This window comes from Ciona intestinalis, chromosome 7, assembly GCF_000224145.3.
Source record: "Ciona intestinalis chromosome 7, KH, whole genome shotgun sequence".
Lineage (NCBI taxonomy): Eukaryota > Metazoa > Chordata > Ascidiacea > Phlebobranchia > Cionidae > Ciona > Ciona intestinalis.
The window spans coordinates 1,540,511-1,558,870 of NC_020172.2; the positions used below are offsets into that span (position 1 = coordinate 1,540,511).

The 18,360-nt window shown below is 35.1% G+C and overlaps 3 protein-coding genes and 1 long non-coding RNA gene across 5 annotated transcripts; 2 read left to right on the forward strand and 2 right to left on the reverse strand.

Annotated features, from left to right (window-relative positions):
- Positions 1–61: 61 nt before the first annotated feature.
- Positions 62–3,426, reverse strand: LOC100180697 (sulfate transporter-like). Its single transcript, XM_018812366.2, has 9 exons — positions 3,117–3,426; positions 2,883–3,014; positions 2,586–2,743; positions 2,248–2,502; positions 1,752–1,916; positions 1,501–1,593; positions 1,294–1,436; positions 586–730; positions 62–211 (listed from the first exon to the last, which is right to left on the reverse strand). Exons 1-9 carry the CDS (start codon positions 3,253–3,255, stop codon positions 77–79), a joined length of 1,365 nt encoding a protein of 454 aa, XP_018667911.1. The 5' UTR covers positions 3,256–3,426; the 3' UTR covers positions 62–76.
- Positions 3,427–4,448: 1,022 nt separating this feature from the next.
- On the forward strand, positions 4,449–14,225 carry LOC100183049 (sulfate transporter-like). The gene is made up of 15 exons (XM_009860790.3): positions 4,449–4,596; positions 4,703–4,866; positions 5,197–5,307; positions 6,123–6,263; positions 6,661–6,749; positions 7,919–8,083; positions 8,535–8,638; positions 8,919–9,053; positions 9,532–9,679; positions 10,176–10,289; positions 10,414–10,587; positions 11,034–11,210; positions 11,795–11,930; positions 12,143–12,415; positions 12,842–14,225. The coding sequence occupies exons 1-14, from the start codon at positions 4,517–4,519 to the stop codon at positions 12,379–12,381; spliced, it is 1,977 nt and encodes a 658-aa protein (XP_009859092.1). The 5' UTR covers positions 4,449–4,516; the 3' UTR covers positions 12,382–12,415; positions 12,842–14,225.
- LOC101243079 (high affinity copper uptake protein 1-like) lies at positions 14,096–16,380 on the reverse strand. 2 transcript variants are annotated; one of them, XM_004226204.4, is made up of 3 exons: positions 16,256–16,380; positions 15,522–15,693; positions 14,096–14,725 (listed from the first exon to the last, which is right to left on the reverse strand). In XM_004226204.4, the coding sequence occupies exons 1-3, from the start codon at positions 16,362–16,364 to the stop codon at positions 14,443–14,445; spliced, it is 564 nt and encodes a 187-aa protein (XP_004226252.3). In that variant the 5' UTR covers positions 16,365–16,380; the 3' UTR covers positions 14,096–14,442. The 2 variants fall into 2 exon arrangements, with proteins under 2 accessions (XP_004226252.3, XP_026691010.1); XM_026835209.1 differs by having other exon boundaries at positions 15,522–15,736.
- A 620-nt stretch (positions 16,381–17,000) lies between these two features.
- On the forward strand, positions 17,001–18,198 carry LOC100184604. The gene is made up of 2 exons (XR_717298.3): positions 17,001–17,437; positions 17,739–18,198. It is a non-coding gene; the product is annotated as an uncharacterized LOC100184604 (long non-coding RNA).
- Positions 18,199–18,360: the final 162 nt, after the last annotated feature.

Genomic DNA, 18,360 nt, shown 5'->3' on the forward strand with positions numbered 1-18,360 from the left:
AAAGTTTTATATAGATTGGTGGACTTGACGATAAAAATATTTAAATAAAAATTGAAGGACTTGACGATAAAAATATTTAAAAAAAAATTGTATACCTGNGGAACTTCCCCCAGTTTCCTCCCAANATAGAAGAACGAGAGAGAGAAGTGGCAGCAGGGAAACACGAGAAGAAAGAACCGAATACATTCGCCAAACCATACGCTAATAGTTCCTAAAAAATAAACAAACCAAACTGTGAAGTGTGTGCTTATTAATATATAGCAGTTATGCACCGATGCCATATTTTCCAATTGCCGTTTATGTATTATTCATGTATAATGAACTATAATGTAGTAGGTTGGGGGATATGGGACACCTATTCATTCTATTTTCTTGTCCCCTTCATATTAAATAAAGAACATTTAAAGAAATATAAAAACGTATTTTTGCAACTCCCATAGATCGTTTGGAAATTATGTGTCAAAGATGTCCCGTCTTCCCCCACCCTACCATTGGTACTATATGTCTATATGTAAGTATTTTTTTAAAAGTGGACCAGAGTTATTTGTATTTGAATATAAAATCCTCACTCAGTAATAGTTTTACCTGGTTTGAATCGGTTTCGTAAACATGTTTCACTGCAAACATTTGAGCAAGCGAGACTGCTATAGCAAAGATAACGACCGCTATAGGAATCGCATCACCAATCACAGATGCGAGATCACTACCTTGTGGTACAGTCATTTGAATTCTACGAACGTACAGGGAAAATTATAACAAAAATAAATAAGTTTATTGTCATAATGGCGTAAGTGTCAAATATCTCATTTAACATGATCATCCACAAACATATTAACGAGCTAAAGTTTGAAACCTTATTATTTAAAAAATATATTCTTAATTCTAGTAAAAACAGTCTCGCCGTATGGCAGACGAACCGTTTGTGCAAGAATGCTTTCGTTTTTATCATTAGAATAGCAATTTAAAAATAGTCTGCCCGTATATGACGAACGTGGCATATTATCGGCCCAGAAATACTTGCGTTTATATTTGCTAAAACAGCAAAAATACTTAGTATGCCCTGAAGAATCAACGACAGAAAACATATGATCTGGTGCTACGAAAACGTAACCAACAAAAATCAAGTCCAACTACAATGTAGCAATAGAGAAATATTTCGCCTAACCTAAATGGTATCGTCAGTCTCTTATTCAAGTAGAATGATTAGATAACCTACCGTTTAATACAGCGTGGAATATGAGCTTACAAACATGAATGTTTTAGGTATATGTGACTTATTTTGCTTTAGCTTACCCTCGAGGAATATTCCCCACGACTGTGACCCCGTAGTTAAGATTTAAGAATCCAAAGTACGAAGCTATGGTGCTGAAGATTACCACCAATATTTCCCATGGGAAAGGGAACGGCAAGCGTTTCTTAAATCGCTGATTTATCTCCTGAGAAAGTAGTATAGGATTGAATTTACGCGCACATTTCAATAAATGTGTTATTTTTCCTTACTTTTCCGATCACGAGAAAAATAATGCAGATAGCTGATAAGATGAGAGTAGCGACATTCGTGGTTGCAATGTTTTTAAAAACGTCAATGTACGTCTGCAACAAAAAATACGGATACGTTCATTTTAGATATATCGGTAAAATGGGCGGTCACGTTGCTATTTTCATGTATGTAAATAGTATATATAAAGCATCTTTTAATACTCTGTAACAACGTATTGCTTAAACTTGGGTATAGATTTTTAACCACTTACATATATAATTGCAAGGATTCCGGATTTCCGCGGAATATTTAATCCAAACAGTTTCGGAATTTGTGACGTCATTACGTGGAAGGCAGCGCCGCATGTGAAACCCGACACCAGGTGGCTAGATAGGTAGAGAGTGATAATGCCAAGACGGAAAATGTACATTCCCACCTGAAGCACATGATGTTACAAACTTCAGAAACGATTTCTTGGGCATTGACGATACTTGTGTTAAGTTTCGTTATTATATAGTAGGTTGGGTAATATGGGACACCTTTACCACATAATATCCAAATATCCTGATCGTGATCGTGTTTCAAACATTTAACAATGACCTATGAGAGTCGTGAAAATAAGGTTTTATAATTCGTTGAATGTTCTTTGTTTTTTTTTCTACCAAATCGGACGAGTAAATAGAATGAAATGGTGTTCTAACTCCCCCACCCTACTATACCAAATAAAATCCAAATAATTCTAAAAAAAGAGAAAAACTGATGCTTACATGTATGAGGCCCACTGCAAGTGAAATAGCAACTGCTACTTCGATTTTTCTTCGATCGTAATCCGCTTGACAAGAAGACGGTACTACGACATTTGGTTTAGTAGTGATGTCACTGCTCGTGACGTAACTAAACGTAGATGGGTTAGTCAAGAAATCAGTTGTACCTGTGACGTCAACTGTTATTACGTCACTAACAGTGGTAGGTAATGATGTCACTGTATTGATGACGTTGTTGCAGATCGGTTGTGGGACTTTCTGAAACAAGACTAGAAATTAACATTTCAGGAACAGGAATATTGGTGTTTTTTTGCTTATTTGGCAATGTTGTGTAACGTTACCTTGTCAATGACTGCGCCCACCATCAGTGAAATGACCGCGAAAGTCCCGATTGAAATGTGGCGTGACGTGCCAAAGATTGCGTATATGAGCACCGGGAAAAACGAGACATAAAGGCCAGTCACTGCCGGTAACGAAGCCAGAATAGCATACGCCATTCCTGTGGTTGAAAATATTTATTTTAATTCGAACTCGAACTGACATGACCTAAGGCCTAAGCACCCAGATTAATTAAGGGAGAATATAGTGTTTGTTTTGGAAAATAGTAACGAACAGTGTTTACATATACTGCTGCTTACCCTGTGGTAAATGTACTATTCCGACCGTTATGCCACCAGCGATGTCACCCAGCAGCTGATTTTTAATTTTGTACTTCGGAATCCAACGCGTAACAGGTAAGACGGATTGAACCGCATTCTTGGCTTTATCGCCTAATTGAATTGGAAAAATAATATAATGTAATCTGAACTTCGGTGTATGTAGGCCCACGGCCTACTAGCCGTGGTAGGCCTAAATTTATCAGTGGTATATACCTGAGCATTCAAACGAAGACGTCACCTCATGTTTAATCCTTTCACGAAGTGTGCGTTCTTCACTGGGTTTACCATAGCGTTCAATCAAAAGTTCTTCGGTCATGACGTCAACCTCGTGAATCGAATTTTCTTCGGCCATAATCACGTTTCGCTTATTAGTAACGTTATCAAATAGTACTCATTTGTAAAGCTACAGAGCTTATAACTTATGTTTAGCTGAAACGAATACAATTCATTGGTAAACAATGCTTGCCTAGGTAATGTCTAAAGTAAACTCGTTGATTTGTTTACAACTAGAATTATTTATTGCGGCCGGAAAATATTGAAATTGATACTTTCCGTATGATTAATACAATTTGTTTGGTACTATAGGCTATATCTCGATTAAAACGAGTATTGCTCGAAAGACTGTGATCCTATTTATAGTTTGCAACCAATTAGCTTAAACAAATAACCGTTTATAAACTACACAGTCGAGTAAAACAGAATTTCCGGTCTCTGAGCCAATGCGTATGATGTCATCATGAACTGTTTTACGTCAAGCACCTTTTTCTTTTTATCCAATCAGCTGATAATGAACCACACACGTTGATGAGTGTGTGTGAGTAATTTTAGTCTGTTGTGTAAGTATCTCGTGTTCGGTTGTCTATTACTTTTTAATAAATTTAGGTTTTAGAGATACATGCTATAATTATGTACTTACCTGTGGAATGTTATACCTAGGCTGTCAAGAGTCTGCGGTTTATGTTTTTAGCTGCCTTGTTTTAATAAATGAATATCATTGCTTGTTTGTAGCTACTGCGGTTTCTGCAGCTCAAGAGGAACTACATGTCACTTAAATGCTGATCAAATAATGCATTTTCTATTTATCTGTACAAAACCGCGTTGTCATTCTGACAACGAATGACACTACCATTTATGATGCAACAGCACGCAAACGCAGTGTCCATGTCTTGATCACGTAGACACATTCTTTAAAAACTACTCAGGTATGAAGTTGTGACAAGGCAGTTTTTCAAAATTTCCCCACAACCGGGAAATAGCGTTTCGTATGTGACCAGAGAAAAAACTAGTGTGACCTATAAGACCATATATTCAATACAAAAGGCAGTAGTTTGATACCGTTAACGTACAACAGGAAGCATATTTAGTTAGTACCTGATAAGAAGCAAGGTTGCAGTATTTTTAATATTTCAATGTTATCAGTAACCGGCATCGTAAAACGAAATAGTGTATTATTGTGGCTTAAAATAGTGCTGACACTTGTGTTTGTTTAACATGTGTCTGTATTGATTTAATATTTAACTAATAACCGCAAGTTCAATCGATTGCAGCAAATGTAATGTAGCTTGTGTTCCTTTTATATTATTCTCGTCTGTAACTAACCTTGCACAGCGATTATGGAACGTAATGATTTACTAACAGAATACCAGATTCAGGATGAATATGATTACCACAAGCCACCACAAAAAAGCATAAAGTAAGAATAAGTCATCTGTACATTTCTATGTAAAAAGTTTGCTTAGTGTAAAAAGGATTCACCTATTTTCTTTTTGTTAAAATGTAACTCAGTATATGTCTAACAGGGAGCAGGTAAAGAAATATTTCACTTGCGATTTAAAGCGAGTTAAAAACTTCATTCTCGGTTTCCTTCCCATACTAACATGGCTGCCAAGTTACTCAATAAGAAATTACTTGCCAGGTGACGTGATAGGTGGCATCACTACTGCTGTAGTTCGTATACCACAGAGTAAGTAACTTAGAAATGGATAGCCCTACAGACTGCAGTTATAATTAACATTTCCATCATAAACCACATATACAGAAAATTATTTAATAGTATATTGTACAGATAGTCAGATACCTAAACTGTATAAAATCTGACTTTAAATTGGTGGAAAACAAATTTTTGGTTTTATTAAGTTATGTTATCTAATTTAAGCAAATAAATGGTTTTCAAAGTAATTGTAAAATAGAAGTTTTACAATCATAGTTTCTTTCACTATCTTTCTATAACCAAACATCTTCCATGCACCGTTATTGTTGCCACTAAACCCCTTTCTCAATATCCTTTATATAGGTTTGGCCTATGGCTTACTTGCTGGGGTGGATCCAATTAATGGAATGTACACAGCTTTCTTTGCTCCATTAACTTACACATTCCTTGGAACCTCTAGGCATGTTTCTGTTGGTAAGCTGCATTCATGCAAATTAAAATATCTATACAATGATTACTTACATGACCATAATCATGCTGATATCATTTCTCCCTTTATTGTCTTTTGAACAGAATAACCTGATATCACGTATTAATAAAAATGTCTGTCATGCTTTTATGACTGCAACCATTTTTAGACATTACATAGCATTACTCTACATTGTTATACTGTGTTAAAAAGGAAACTGGTATGTCAATATTCCTAATATTGCCTTGGTTGCTTAGGAGCAAGTACACTGTTTATATACCACAATTTGTGGCATATCACATAGACATGTGTTTCCTCTGATAATACCATCCGTTACCAGTAACTAAATAACATTATCTGTTTTTCCTTTTTCATGCTCTTGCCAATAAATGTTTATAAACTGCTTCCATTTATACTTATGATCAGACCAGTAATATTGCTGTTAACATAATTCAGTATTGATAAGGCCAAATAAACATCCTCACTAAATGCATTTTAAATAGTTTTAAATTTATTAAGGTTTATCTAATCACATCTACATTTAATAAGTTAAAATTACATAGTAGGGTGGGGGAAGATGTGTCACCTTCTCCTTCCATTTTCTTGTTCTATTTGGTAGTAAACAATAAAAATTCAAAGAATTATAAAACTGTAACCTCACAACTCCTATAGACTGTTGGTAATTGTTTAAAACACGATTAGGATGTTTGAATATTTTGTTCTAAAGATGTCCCATCTTTCCCCACCCTACTGTATATCACATTCAAGAATATCCTCTTTAAAACTATTGAAACTATAATTGTTTTGTTTTACATTTTAGGTACATTTGCTGTGATCAGTTTAATGTTGGGTTCAGCGTTGGAAAAGTATTTGACCAATCACCCTTTTATTTCACAAAGCAATCAAACAGTTTATACTTCATCTGCAGCAACAGCAACTGCGGGTACTACTGCAAACTCGGGTATGAGCATGATATGTATAGTTCAACACTAAACGTCGGGCTTAAATGATTTAGTCAAACACTAAATGCACATGAGAAATGTTAATTTTATGCAATCCCGAACCACAAATATGAACTATGAAGCAACTTGCAGTTCCTAATACTTAGTTTTGTTTTATGTTTCCTTTATTCCAAATTGTAAGTTTTTAAAAGACCTAAATCTTTTGAGAGATTTTAAATATATTGAGTGTTTTATTTCAATAATTTTATAAAAGAAGATATATATATATAATATATATACTATAGCCTACCAAAATTTCTCCAAATCTGTAAGCCTAAATAAGCCAAAAATCTGAAGGCCTATATGAGAATGAATAAATCGAGATAAAATTTTAACAAGCAGTACATTACCTTGCAGGTGCTTTATCTGCAGAATTATCGGCCGAACTATCTGCCTATCACCTTTCTATTATTGCATCAGTCACTATACTTGTTGGGCTTATACAGGTAATGGTTGCTTCTAGTTTTCCTACTTATGAATTGACTTCTGTCTAACTGGTTCTCCACTAATTCTAACCCTACTAGGAATTAAACTCATAATTCGCATTATTGCATCACATGCCATCATGCTTCACAGTTAATCAGATTAAATATTCCAAAATATAATTGAAAAATGTTTAATCTTCTGTTAAAAGAGATCATCTTTAGGAGTTTGACAATCAAAATATGTAATCTCATCCCATATCCTCATTCCTAATCCATTTAACATCAAGTATCAGTTTACCACAAACAGAGAAAATGAATTAAATCAAAGCTTAAAAAACATAGAACATTCTTAACTGCTGTGTAAACTGAATGCGCTGTTCCAAGCTTATAACTTCACTAACCACATAAAGTGGCGCAAAAATGTAGTTTTGATTTTAAACAGCTGTCTCAACAGGACCCCCTCCCAACTGCTTGTACTTGTGCATTCAACACCGAACAAAGCCCTACCCTATTTTGAAGTCTTCCTAATTTACAAATTAAAGTATCTGTTACCTCCTGGCTAAACAATGCTTTTTACACCATACTGTGAAATTTGACACATTTGAGTCAGTGGCAGATAATCACCAATTTACCATTGTGTCTACGGGATTTCCAACCGGTTACAACCCCCTATGACAAATATTAATCCATTATCTAACTGTGCCACATTTATTTGCTGTTTATACAAATTCTCTAATATGTAAACTCACAGTGTGTACCAACTACCAACACAAACCAACGCGGTTAAACTTATGTATCTTGTAATATTTTATCGGTATTGACTTTATTACTGTGGCAACATAATAGGAAAGATTTATGTTCTAAAAGCTTCTGTTGCACTGGCATTCCAAAATAAACAGAGCCGTGCTATAGCAGCAGTCTACTGTGTTTGCTTAATAGGAGTGCATGTTGTGCGAAAACATGTCAAAACAAATTGTTACTCCTGAAAATGAGGTGTTAGAAAAATATGCGTACATTTTCACTGTATATACCTAACATTTAGTATGTTTTAAAATGAATGTCATTTTAATAAACAATAAAACATTATTTTTTTGCTGTAAAATAAATAGCAACGGCTGCAGTTTAGAACATATTATTTTATCTATTTATTTCAAAATGGTTGTTCGTTATTCTTAAATTATATATTGCAGGTAGTCCTGGGACTTTTAAATCTTGGATTCGTGGCTGTTTTTCTTTCTGACCCACTTGTTGCTGGTTTTACCACGGGTGCTGCTCTGTTTGTGTTCACAGCACAAGTAAAATATTGCTTTGGAATTGACCTGGCAAGGCAGAAGGCACCCTTTGCTCTTGTGAAGGTAAAACAAATTGTCATGCGTTGTATTAATGCACTACTTCTTCTTAAGCATGACACCAAATATGTTTTACTGCAAGTTAAGAAAAGATTTGAAATTACTTAACTTACCAATAGATAACTTAAAACACATCATGTGTACCCAAACATAGACACCAAACTTGGTAAATTCAGGGTGGCGGGGAAAGTTGGACAGGCATGCCCATGAAACAAGTCTAACCCATCTTTTACTCATTATGGACTAATGCATGTAATTCCAGGGTTGCCACCTTAAGTTTACTGCCTATGTAAAGGGATGCCGAAAAAATTTTATGTAAAAGGATCCCGAATTTTCTTTCAATAAAATACACTTTTAAACAGTCTTAGCACATTCCTGCATCCGGGCCCCATAACAGAGTTAACAGTTTTTTTTCAACACTGGGTGTGTTGTCCTATCTGAGTTTCTGTTTTTTCAGACTTACGTTGAGTTGTTCAGTAGAATCAAAGAAACAAATGTTGCTGAGATTGTTCTTTCATTAGTCACTGTGGTTGTATTGTATCCTGTTAAACTACTAAATGTGTAAGTGCTATTGTAAAATATTTTTATCCATATATTGATCGTTCTTGCAGCTTTAGCAAGAAAAGCAATTCTTTTAAGCCTTTTAATTGTCATTTTGCTCACTTTGAATTAAATAAATTGTGAATTTGAAAACTTTTAATAAATACATATGTCACTTCTTTCAAGCTGGAGATGTTATCCATTTACAAAACATGATTTTATAATCTTTTTCTACATTTTTTAGTTTAAAGCTTAAATGATTTCACATCAAACCCTGGCTTACTTTTCCAATCTTTTCCAGAAAGTACAAGAAAAAACTTCGTAATATCCCAATTCCAATTGAATTATTTGTCATCATTATAACTACCATTATATCAGCAAATGTAAATTTTCATGCCAAATATGGTATTGACATAGTGGGGGCAATTCCTAGTGGGTGAGTGCGTTTTACAGTTTGTCTATATATCTTATGTTAGGGTAAGGTCCTATGGTATGGTACACCATGGATTTAGGCCAGAATTTGTCCATTGTTTGTTTATACCTTAATATATAAGCAGTAAGCAGTTACTTAATTATTTTTTACTACTATAATATAAATTCAAACCAGCGCTTTTAGTGAATATGTATTTTTTTACCAAGAGCAACAAAATTGTTGGGGCGTTAGTATAAAAAAGTTGAAAATATAATTTTTTCCACTTTTTGGCAGCCATTGCAACAATAAAACAAACTAAACTATATGAAATAGTATCAAAGTGTTAAAAATCACTTAAATATCATAAATAGTAGGAAAAGATTAAAAATAGCAGCCCTTGAAAAATCTCTACCCACTGGTATACATGTTTATAAAGTGTAATATTTTTATTACTTTGGTACCTAGCCTACTGCTACTGCATTGCTTGATAAATCCTGAACAGGTTACCTGGCCCTTTGCTCCCCGATGCCTCCAAGTGGCCATCATTGATAAGCGACGCGTTTTCTATTGCAATTGTTAGTTTTGCGATCACTGTGTCTCTAGGAAAGCTGTTTGCGAAGAAGCACGATTATGAAATATCTCCAAACCAAGTGAATGATTGTTCTTCAGGCTTGTCTTTGCATTTAATTCAAGCATTTTGCTTTTTTTAATATAAAAGTGTCGCTACGATTGTGATCTTTTAAGCATGCAAAAATGCAGCATTTCCTGTTTTTTTTTTGGAAACTCTTTAATCTTTATATATAGTTTATTTATGTGTGATTTGTTAAAATTTTATTTTATTTATTTGTTTAAAATTAGTTAATTGTTAATGGATGTTGATGTAGTTTAAGGCATATGAGTGCCTAATTCGTTATTTTGACATGTTCAAGATATAAATAAACATTAGTGCTGTATACTTAGCCTAATCAGTAACTAATTATATTCACAACAAAGAAACTGCATAATAGAATTTGCTTCAGAAAGGCACATGTATTTTTGTATATTTAATGTGTCTATTACCAAATTTTTATAATAAACCTTTATACCCATTTAAATTCCTAGTTTGACTCAATAATGTGTATTTACTTATACATGTTATTTATACAGGAGCTTTTTGCCCTCGGCGTATCACAAGTGACGTGTGGTTTATTCCAAGGACACGCGTGTGCTGGTGCACTTGCTCGTAGCACTGTGAAAGAAAGTAGTGGAACAAAAACTCAAGTAAAACTTAAACGACTCTTCGTAGTTTGTTGCACATTATAATACCTTATAAAATAATGCAGGCAAAAATTTTCATGCAGGCAAAAATGTATAAAACCTATTTTTATTCGCTTTTGTTTCAAAGTTTTCTGATGTTATCTCATGCTGCGTAATCCTTCTGGTCCTCCTCTTTATTGGTCCTCTCCTCTCCCCTCTTCCAAAAGCGACTCTCTCGTGCATCATCATGGTCAACATCCGAGGTCTCTTTAGACAAGTCCTTCAACTTCCAAAGATCTGGAGCTTGTGCAAATATGACTTTGTAAGATGGAAGTTTATACTAACATGTATGCCAATAATGTGGTATCTTCATATTAAGCAGTGATTTGTGAGCAATCTTTGGGGATGTTTTTTAACCATATACAGCTCATTTTAATCTTCCTCTAAATTAAAAAATAGTTTATAATTAGTTACACTTATAATACAGCCAGGCAACTACATTAGATTGACGTTGATTAAACTGATTAAAAAAGTCCAAGGTCGTGACTATAAGTAGCAACCATAACAACACTACTTAACACAGTATCACAGCTACCTTCAAAAGTCATGCTGGGATTAAAATCCTTAGGTATACTGTCAACATCTAACCCATATAATAACTAACAACATCACCAACAATGTTTTAAAGAATTGTACTAGTATGAATGTAAAATAGTCAATAGTTTGTCAATGCCAATGATTTTAAGTTTCAACACTTATGTTACACAGACCGTCTGGTTGCTAACTTTTGTTGCCGTTGCTTTGTTCGGTGTTGACATTGGTTTGCTGATTGGTGTTGCTGGGTTGTTGGTTACGGTTGTTCTTCGTGTTTACAAACCTGAGATTACAGTTCGTGGTGGACTTGGTGATACTGAGCTCTACAGGGATATTGAAAAGTTCAAAAAAGTAAATTTTCTATTAAATAAAAGTCATTCATTTATTTATTGTCAACCATGATTTTTTCCATTTAATAATATTAATATATTCTGTTTCTGACAGTACTGTTAGTTCATACTTTTGGGCATTGCTTAATATAACTTTCTACTAATGTAAGGAACAGAATGATTGTGTAATACCTTAAAGTTTCCTACCATACGCTCACAATTAAACTTAATGGCAATTGCTCCAACCCAGTGGTCACTAATGGGTTGTCTAAGTTGTCAGCCATACAGAAAAAAAATCACTCACAAAGTTACATATGTGTCCCAAGCTAGCACGAGGTGTATGAAACGGGACATCATGTTACCATTTAGTTGCATTTTAAAGGGAAGACAGTCGCTGTTAAATTGGACAACCCGCTGATGACTATTGGGTTGGAAAAATTGCCGTTAAGTGTCTTGCCCAATGACACATACGCCGATCACTATAGTGCCGAGCATCAAACTTTGTATTTGCCAGTTAAGGTATAAATGCCTAACTACTGAGCTACTACCCAGACTTATGAACAATATTCTTTATTTATCAGTAAAACAAATACTCTGTGCACACAGGCTCGAGAAATACATGGCGTTAAAATTCTTCGTTTTCCACAATCTCCATTTTTTGGGAACAAAGAAGCTCTTCAAGCTCTTGCGGAAGAAACTATCGCTACCAAACGGAAATGTGACGCTGAACAATCACATACAAGTCGGTGTAAATGTGTTGTATGTTTATATCAGGGCTTACCAAGCATATGAAATTGTGAAAACTATTCTTTTGATGTAACAAAAGAAATGTAAATTTTTACAGAAATCTATAAAACTTTTTTAGAAGTTTTTTAAAGTAATACGTCTATTTGTTTGTGTTTAGGAAATAGTTGTATAATATTATTTTACCAATAAATATAAAATATTTTCTAGGCATTGGTTCCCACCATAATTTAAACAACATGACCAACCACACCATTGTGGATTCACCGGACAGCGAGGCAACCGATGTCGAAGAATTACATTCCTACTCACCCCGACAGCAAGTGACCCTCGTTGACCCAGCCACTGTCAAGTTTCACCCAGGTGATTCCCCAGAACACGGCGGAGTTCACTTTAACCCCACACACAACTTCCACACGGTTGAGTTCGATTGCTCGAGGTCGATCTAGATGGAACACCATGGGAATGGATTCAATGAAACAGGTGTGTTTGTTGACATTTTTTTTTCGATACCATATTGTAAACATAATACATTTTAATTTGTCTTTCCGAAAACGATAGCGAAGTATTGAAACAATGAAGAAAAGGTAATTAGCAAAACACAGTCTTAAGACATGCTATGGATAAAATTATGAGAAAGAACAGATAAATATGGTGATTGTTTAAGATATAGTGAGGCGCGATAGAGAAATGGTGCTAAATATTAATTTCTATTTTTAAGAGTAGGATTTTCCTCTCATTTCTCTCGACTTTAAGATCTTCTTTTGGAGTTTGCTTCTGCCACTTATGTCTTGTAAATAAATGATGTAAAAATAGTGAAATGCATTTAATTTTTATGTTTTGTTGGTACAACTGCTTTTATTTAGTTACCCATTGTTTTGAGTTACCCATTGTTTTACATTTCTTCAGATTTGCAAAGAATTCATCGCTGCTGGCCTGCAAGTGTATTTAGCTTCAATGCAACCTGATATCATGACACGCCTCATGAAAGTGGGCGTGGTCGCATCACGTGATGACGAAGATGAGGGATTGGCTACAGTGTTTCCTTCAGTAAGGTTTGCTGTAGAAGCTGCAAAACGACGCGAACGGGAAATTGCCTAATAAGTATTTCGTCTTTTTCTGATTTCTTAAAAATTTAGGCAATTTACTGAAACAGTTGTTATTATTCATCGTATTTATAAACACAAATGCCTAATCCTCTGAGCTGTACATTCTATGCATTGCTTCAATTGATCACATTTCCATGGCCATACACAGTATAGCATTCACCTTTATACTGTCCACACATAAACCAGAGTTTATTTCCAAAGTTTCAAATCTAATTCATTTTTTTTCAATGTAAATGTCAATCATCGCTATTTGCCTAAGCATCATGCTTGAACCTTATACAATGTATTCAAAGTTCTTTACGAAGTTGCTGCTTATTTAAGCCCCAGGTTTGTGTATTTGATGAAGTTTTCCAACCTATACTCTATTGGTAATTTGGATAAACACTTTTTTTTAAGGTTTTTTTTTCTGTACTTGCTGTTTTTAGATGTCTAAAATTCAAATCTTGGCCACACCAAAAGAAAACCTTATGTTCTGTTGGTTCTAAATGAAAGATTTTGTTTTAGAGTTTTTTCCCATTTTATTTCTACATTGGTGATCAAATCATAGCCTACAATATGGTGCATTTTTATCAACTAAAATATATAACAATCCAGATATTGTATGTCACACAATATGCAACATCCTTAAATTAAATCATAAACTGTCAAAGTAAGTTCGAGGCAAGTCCTAACGTCAACATTGTGTTATTACTTTACATTAGCAAATGTTCTTAACTATATTGTCCAAGCAACCACCTCAGCTAGGACAATTTAGATAAAACTTAAAAATGTTTCCTGAAAATAGCAAATTTAAATGTATTGCAATATGCGAGGCTTAATGGCCTGGTTTTATTACCTAAATATAAAGATTTTAGCACAGTCTGACATAACACATCACCTGACCGTTTTAACTCATAAGCGTACTGATTTTTCATTGATGATAAATTCCAACAATTTACTGTGCTTTATAGTACTGGTGACTCTATTACACAAAAAAACTACATTGCTTTTTTGGAGATTTTCATTCGAGTGTTGTTATTCCTTATTTAATTCCTTGCAGCTTGTTCGCTATGTATACTTTGTGCATTTTATTTACATTGTTTTGTCTGGCGGTGTTGAATTTTGCTTCGATTTTTTAACAATATTATGTGTACTATGGTATTTCATTCTTTAAGATTATAATTGAAATATAAAGGAAACTCATGTATCGTCGCATCAATAGCCAACATTAGGGCAAAAGTTTTTTTCTGTAACTTAAACATACTGCAGTGGTATGCATAACTGGTGTGTGTGTTTGTGAGGTATGCAAGCAAGTCCAAGATATGTCATCAAATGTTGCAGTTGGTGTTGTAACATCAACTAGATATGCGATTCAGCAAATAAAACGATGCAGTTAGCATTAGGAAAACGTTTTTTATGAAATTACTTCAAATGTTCCAGCTCCACCACCTTATCGCTTCTGTTCGTGTCTGACTTTTCGTTGTTATCAATTTCTACCGTTTGCGAATTCGGGAGACTCTTTTCGTTAACGCCGAAAATCATGAAGCCAGTACTGCATCCAAGCACAGAGCTCCCAGCCAGCCACGGGTTCATTGTCATCACGGAAAGCATTAACAAGTAAGACCACGCAAGCACCACGCAGTATAAAATAGTATTCGCTAGGTGGTGCAAAGTACTCATCTTTTGTTCAACGTTCATTGCTGGTCTGCGAAAATTGTTCTTTTGTAAATTTATTCCACTGTGGTTTCAACACTGCCTAATAGCGTGACGGATAAACTTTCGCTACATTAGTTGTGTATATACAGTGGGGTGGATAAGATGGGACACCTTTCATTTTATTTCTCGTCCCATTTGGTAGTAAACAAAGAACCATCAAAGAATTATAAAACCGTATCCCACGACTTCCGTAGGCCGTTGTTAATTGTTGTTTAAAACGTCATGATATTTGGATATTATGTGCTAAGGGTGTCCCACCTTACCACATAGTTCTATACAAAGAACTACTGTTTGAAGCTCAATATAACGAAAAGGATCCGACATTCACAACCATACACGTAATTTAATACACTATAAGTGTATAGGAATCTGCTTAATAATGGTGATGTTAACCGCCACGTTCATTGTAGTCACAAATTAAGTCGCTTGTTATTTTACTACAGATGACTGATTTATACGAATGAGCTGCCGTGTGGAGGTTTCGTCATACCGTATATATAGCGCCAAGAAAGTGGAAGTAAGTCGTATGTAGCGATTACGGAAGCTAAATTAGATTAAACAAATTCATCATTGTCGGGGGTAAGATGGGACATCTTTAGCACATAATTTCCAAATATCCGGACCCTGTTTAAAATTATTACTTTTTTTTTAATTCTTAAGATGTTCTTTATGAGAAAAAAAGCGAATAAAAAAGTGTCCCATCTTTCTCCACCCGACTATACATATCTTTCATGTTTGTTTAGACACTTCTGTTTAAAAATTCTAATGTATGTCGGTGCGCTTACCTTTTGCTATATTCTTCGGATAGTGAACTAGCTTCTTTATCAAAACATGTTACGTCACTGTCCGTGACGTCTCGTCCAGGCACGTGGCATTTCCCATGGCTTATCTGAACCGACTTTAGAAACTCGTGGCCAAGTCCAAGAAGAAATAAAACCACACAACTGACGACGAGTTCTAAAGATGCGGCAAAAGATAAGCATAGGGGATATTTTAGTATCTGTAAAAGGTATTTACATATTATCGGCAAACACGGTGGTGGTGAACCCCGGCGCTTATCATTAACAAAGTTAACACACAGAGCGAAACCATTACTTCTCATTACACGTAACACGTAAGGAATGATGAATGATAATGATTCCGCTGCTCCATGAACAACTGAACGTTTGCGGTGTAAACTTGCGATATTGAATTTGAAAATCAACGGCGTGTGTAGCTTTGTACACATATAAGTACGATACATGGTAAATGTATTGGCGCGAAGTAAGGTTCCACAAACATATACTATTGTGGGGGAAGACGGGACACCTTTAGCACATAATATTTAAATATCCTGATCGTGTTTTAAACAATTAACAACGGTCTATGGGTTCGTGACAATGCGGTTTTATAATTCTTTTTTCTTTGATTGTTCTTTGTTTACTACCTAACGGGACGAGAAAATAGAATGAAAAGGTGTCCCAATTTCCCCCTCTCTATACTATATCATAAAATTGCGTGGTATTCAACATGCCCTTACCAGTAACCGTCTGGACCCTCCAGAACTCGAACAAGTTGTAGAAGGGAAGTTTGCTTGTAAATGCGGTGAGATGCGCTCCGTGTGTTGCTCCACTAACATAAGACGTCATTTCTATAATCACTGCTGCCTTTTTTATTTTCAAATTGAACTCCCAACACCACTGCATAGACTAGAGCTTGCAGGCCAAAGGCGTTACATTGCACACTGCGTTTAAACGATTAATTTGTGTTCTTTTTGATACTAACCGCCACTCAACCACACAAAGCACTTCAGTTAATTTCTTTTACGCCCCAAGGCCGAATACGCACAACCGTCTTAACTGTGAACAACACGCTGTACACGTTTTAAACCTTATTTTGATCTATACAGCTTTCCAGGATCCTGTTCAGTGCTTGTCAGGCTGTAATCTAGATACTATATTTTAAACCGCTTTGTAATAGGAATGTTCACTGAACTATAACTTGACAGAGATTTAAACTTGAGGCGTACAATGATCCTTCCGTCATGCATGAACTGATGCTAGAAAAACACGTTATTTTTTATACTAGAAAAGCATGCTTTTTACGCAGGCGTGTACATTTGTTTTGCTGATTTGATTGCGTAGGACGAACCAGCTGTTGTTTCAGTTTGCAACACGCGCTAACCTGATAGCTTAGTCAGCTTTTTTACGAAAATCCACGCCTTGGCTGGTCTTTTAGTTGTATTCTTGGTCAGCGGTCAGTACTGCGCATCGGTTCGCTTGGTTTGAAGTCTGAAGGTATTATAGCCAGGTTTATGTCGCTTTAAAATGGCAATTTCAGATTCATATAAGGATTTCACTATTTCAGTAAACACCGTGGAGATTTTAAGATCTCTTTTGAGATTGCTGCAAAATAAACGGACTGTTTGCCTTCAGTACACTATGGAATTTGGCCTTTTATTACGTTTACTTTCACATTTATTTGAAGGGGGTGTTCAAAGGTGTTTTCAGAAGCATTTGCTATATTTAAAACTTAGTCAGACTATCTGGTAAATGGTTAGGAAAATGGTCAAGATAATTCTCAATGCCACTACCACGAGCTACCTGAATATTTCGTTCGTAACTTTACAGCCAGAAGAGACGAATAAAGTTGTGTACTGGGTGCCGATTGGAGTAGTTATTGCAGCATTTGCAGTCTTTGGTATTTATATATTTTTAATCAGGTAGGTTTCTGTTTTGGCGTATTCACTATACCGGAAACGTATGTAGTAGACATATCATGATATACATGCACTTTGCATCGACAAATATCAACTGTACAGTATGTGCTACTGCATTAAAAATTTTAGGCTTCACTTACTATTTCTTGTTTACTTCTGTTGCATGTACAAACTGCTTACCTAAACCAAAACAGATAAACCACTATTGTAAACTAAAGTATAGCATTGCCTTTGGCACATCACCCACGTTTCTACGTGTACAGCGGCACGAAAAGCTATTATTCAATGACATTTATTCAACCAGCATTGGTGTACTTGAACCAGCACACCCATCTAAAAGCAAAAAAGGTCAAGCTGTCGTAATAAAGAACCAAGCCCGTGCAGTCTCATTAAACTTACCACAAGACATGATACCCTCCACTTCGTCACATTTACCATGATAACTTATTGCATTTGTATTTTATATTTGACCTTTAAAGGAATGGGGTAAGATGTGGCGTTTTCATGCTCTTTTCTCATCTCAAACAAAAAGTATTTACAGATTTTACAACCTTAGCCCAGCAACTTAAAAAGAGCGTTGATATTTCTTTAAAACACGACCAGGAAATATTATGTTTAGGTGTTAATGGTATCTCATCACGCCCCACAGTACTATATACATGTTATGTACAGTAAAGGCTATATACAAGCCCCGAAGAGAAATTGGTTTGTTTTTTTACGTTACACGCGCTTCTGAATTTAAATACAAAAAAAGTATTATGCTGCTTACTGTCGTATACTTCTTCTCTCTTGTGGTTTCGGGGCGTGGATACATTTTTGAGTGAACGGGCTTCAAATTAAGATAAACTGTTTTTCCTTTATTGAATATATAGCGGGTATGACTATAACTAGAAATCAAAAACTTCACAAGTTTCGATGCTGATGTA

Excerpts from the sequence above, each read along its gene's own strand:
- LOC100183049 (XM_009860790.3), top strand. The coding sequence starts at position 4,517 with ATGGAACGTAATGATTTACTAACAGAATACCAGATTCAGGATGAATAT. Across the intron at positions 6,750-7,918 it reads TACTTGTTGGGCTTATACAG|GTAGTCCTGGGACTTTTAAA; the intron begins GTAATGGTTGCT and ends TATATATTGCAG. Across the intron at positions 11,931-12,142 it reads CGCTGAACAATCACATACAA|GCATTGGTTCCCACCATAAT; the intron begins GTCGGTGTAAAT and ends AATATTTTCTAG.
- LOC101243079 (XM_026835209.1), bottom strand. The coding sequence starts at position 16,354 with ATGTTAGTGGAGCAACACACGGAGCGCATCTCACCGCATTTACAAGCA. Across the intron at positions 15,737-16,255 it reads GAGGGTCCAGACGGTTACTG|ATACTAAAATATCCCCTATG; the intron begins GTAAGGGCATGT and ends TACCTTTTACAG. Across the intron at positions 14,726-15,521 it reads TCCGAAGAATATAGCAAAAG|ACCAGCAATGAACGTTGAAC; the intron begins GTAAGCGCACCG and ends CAATTTTCGCAG.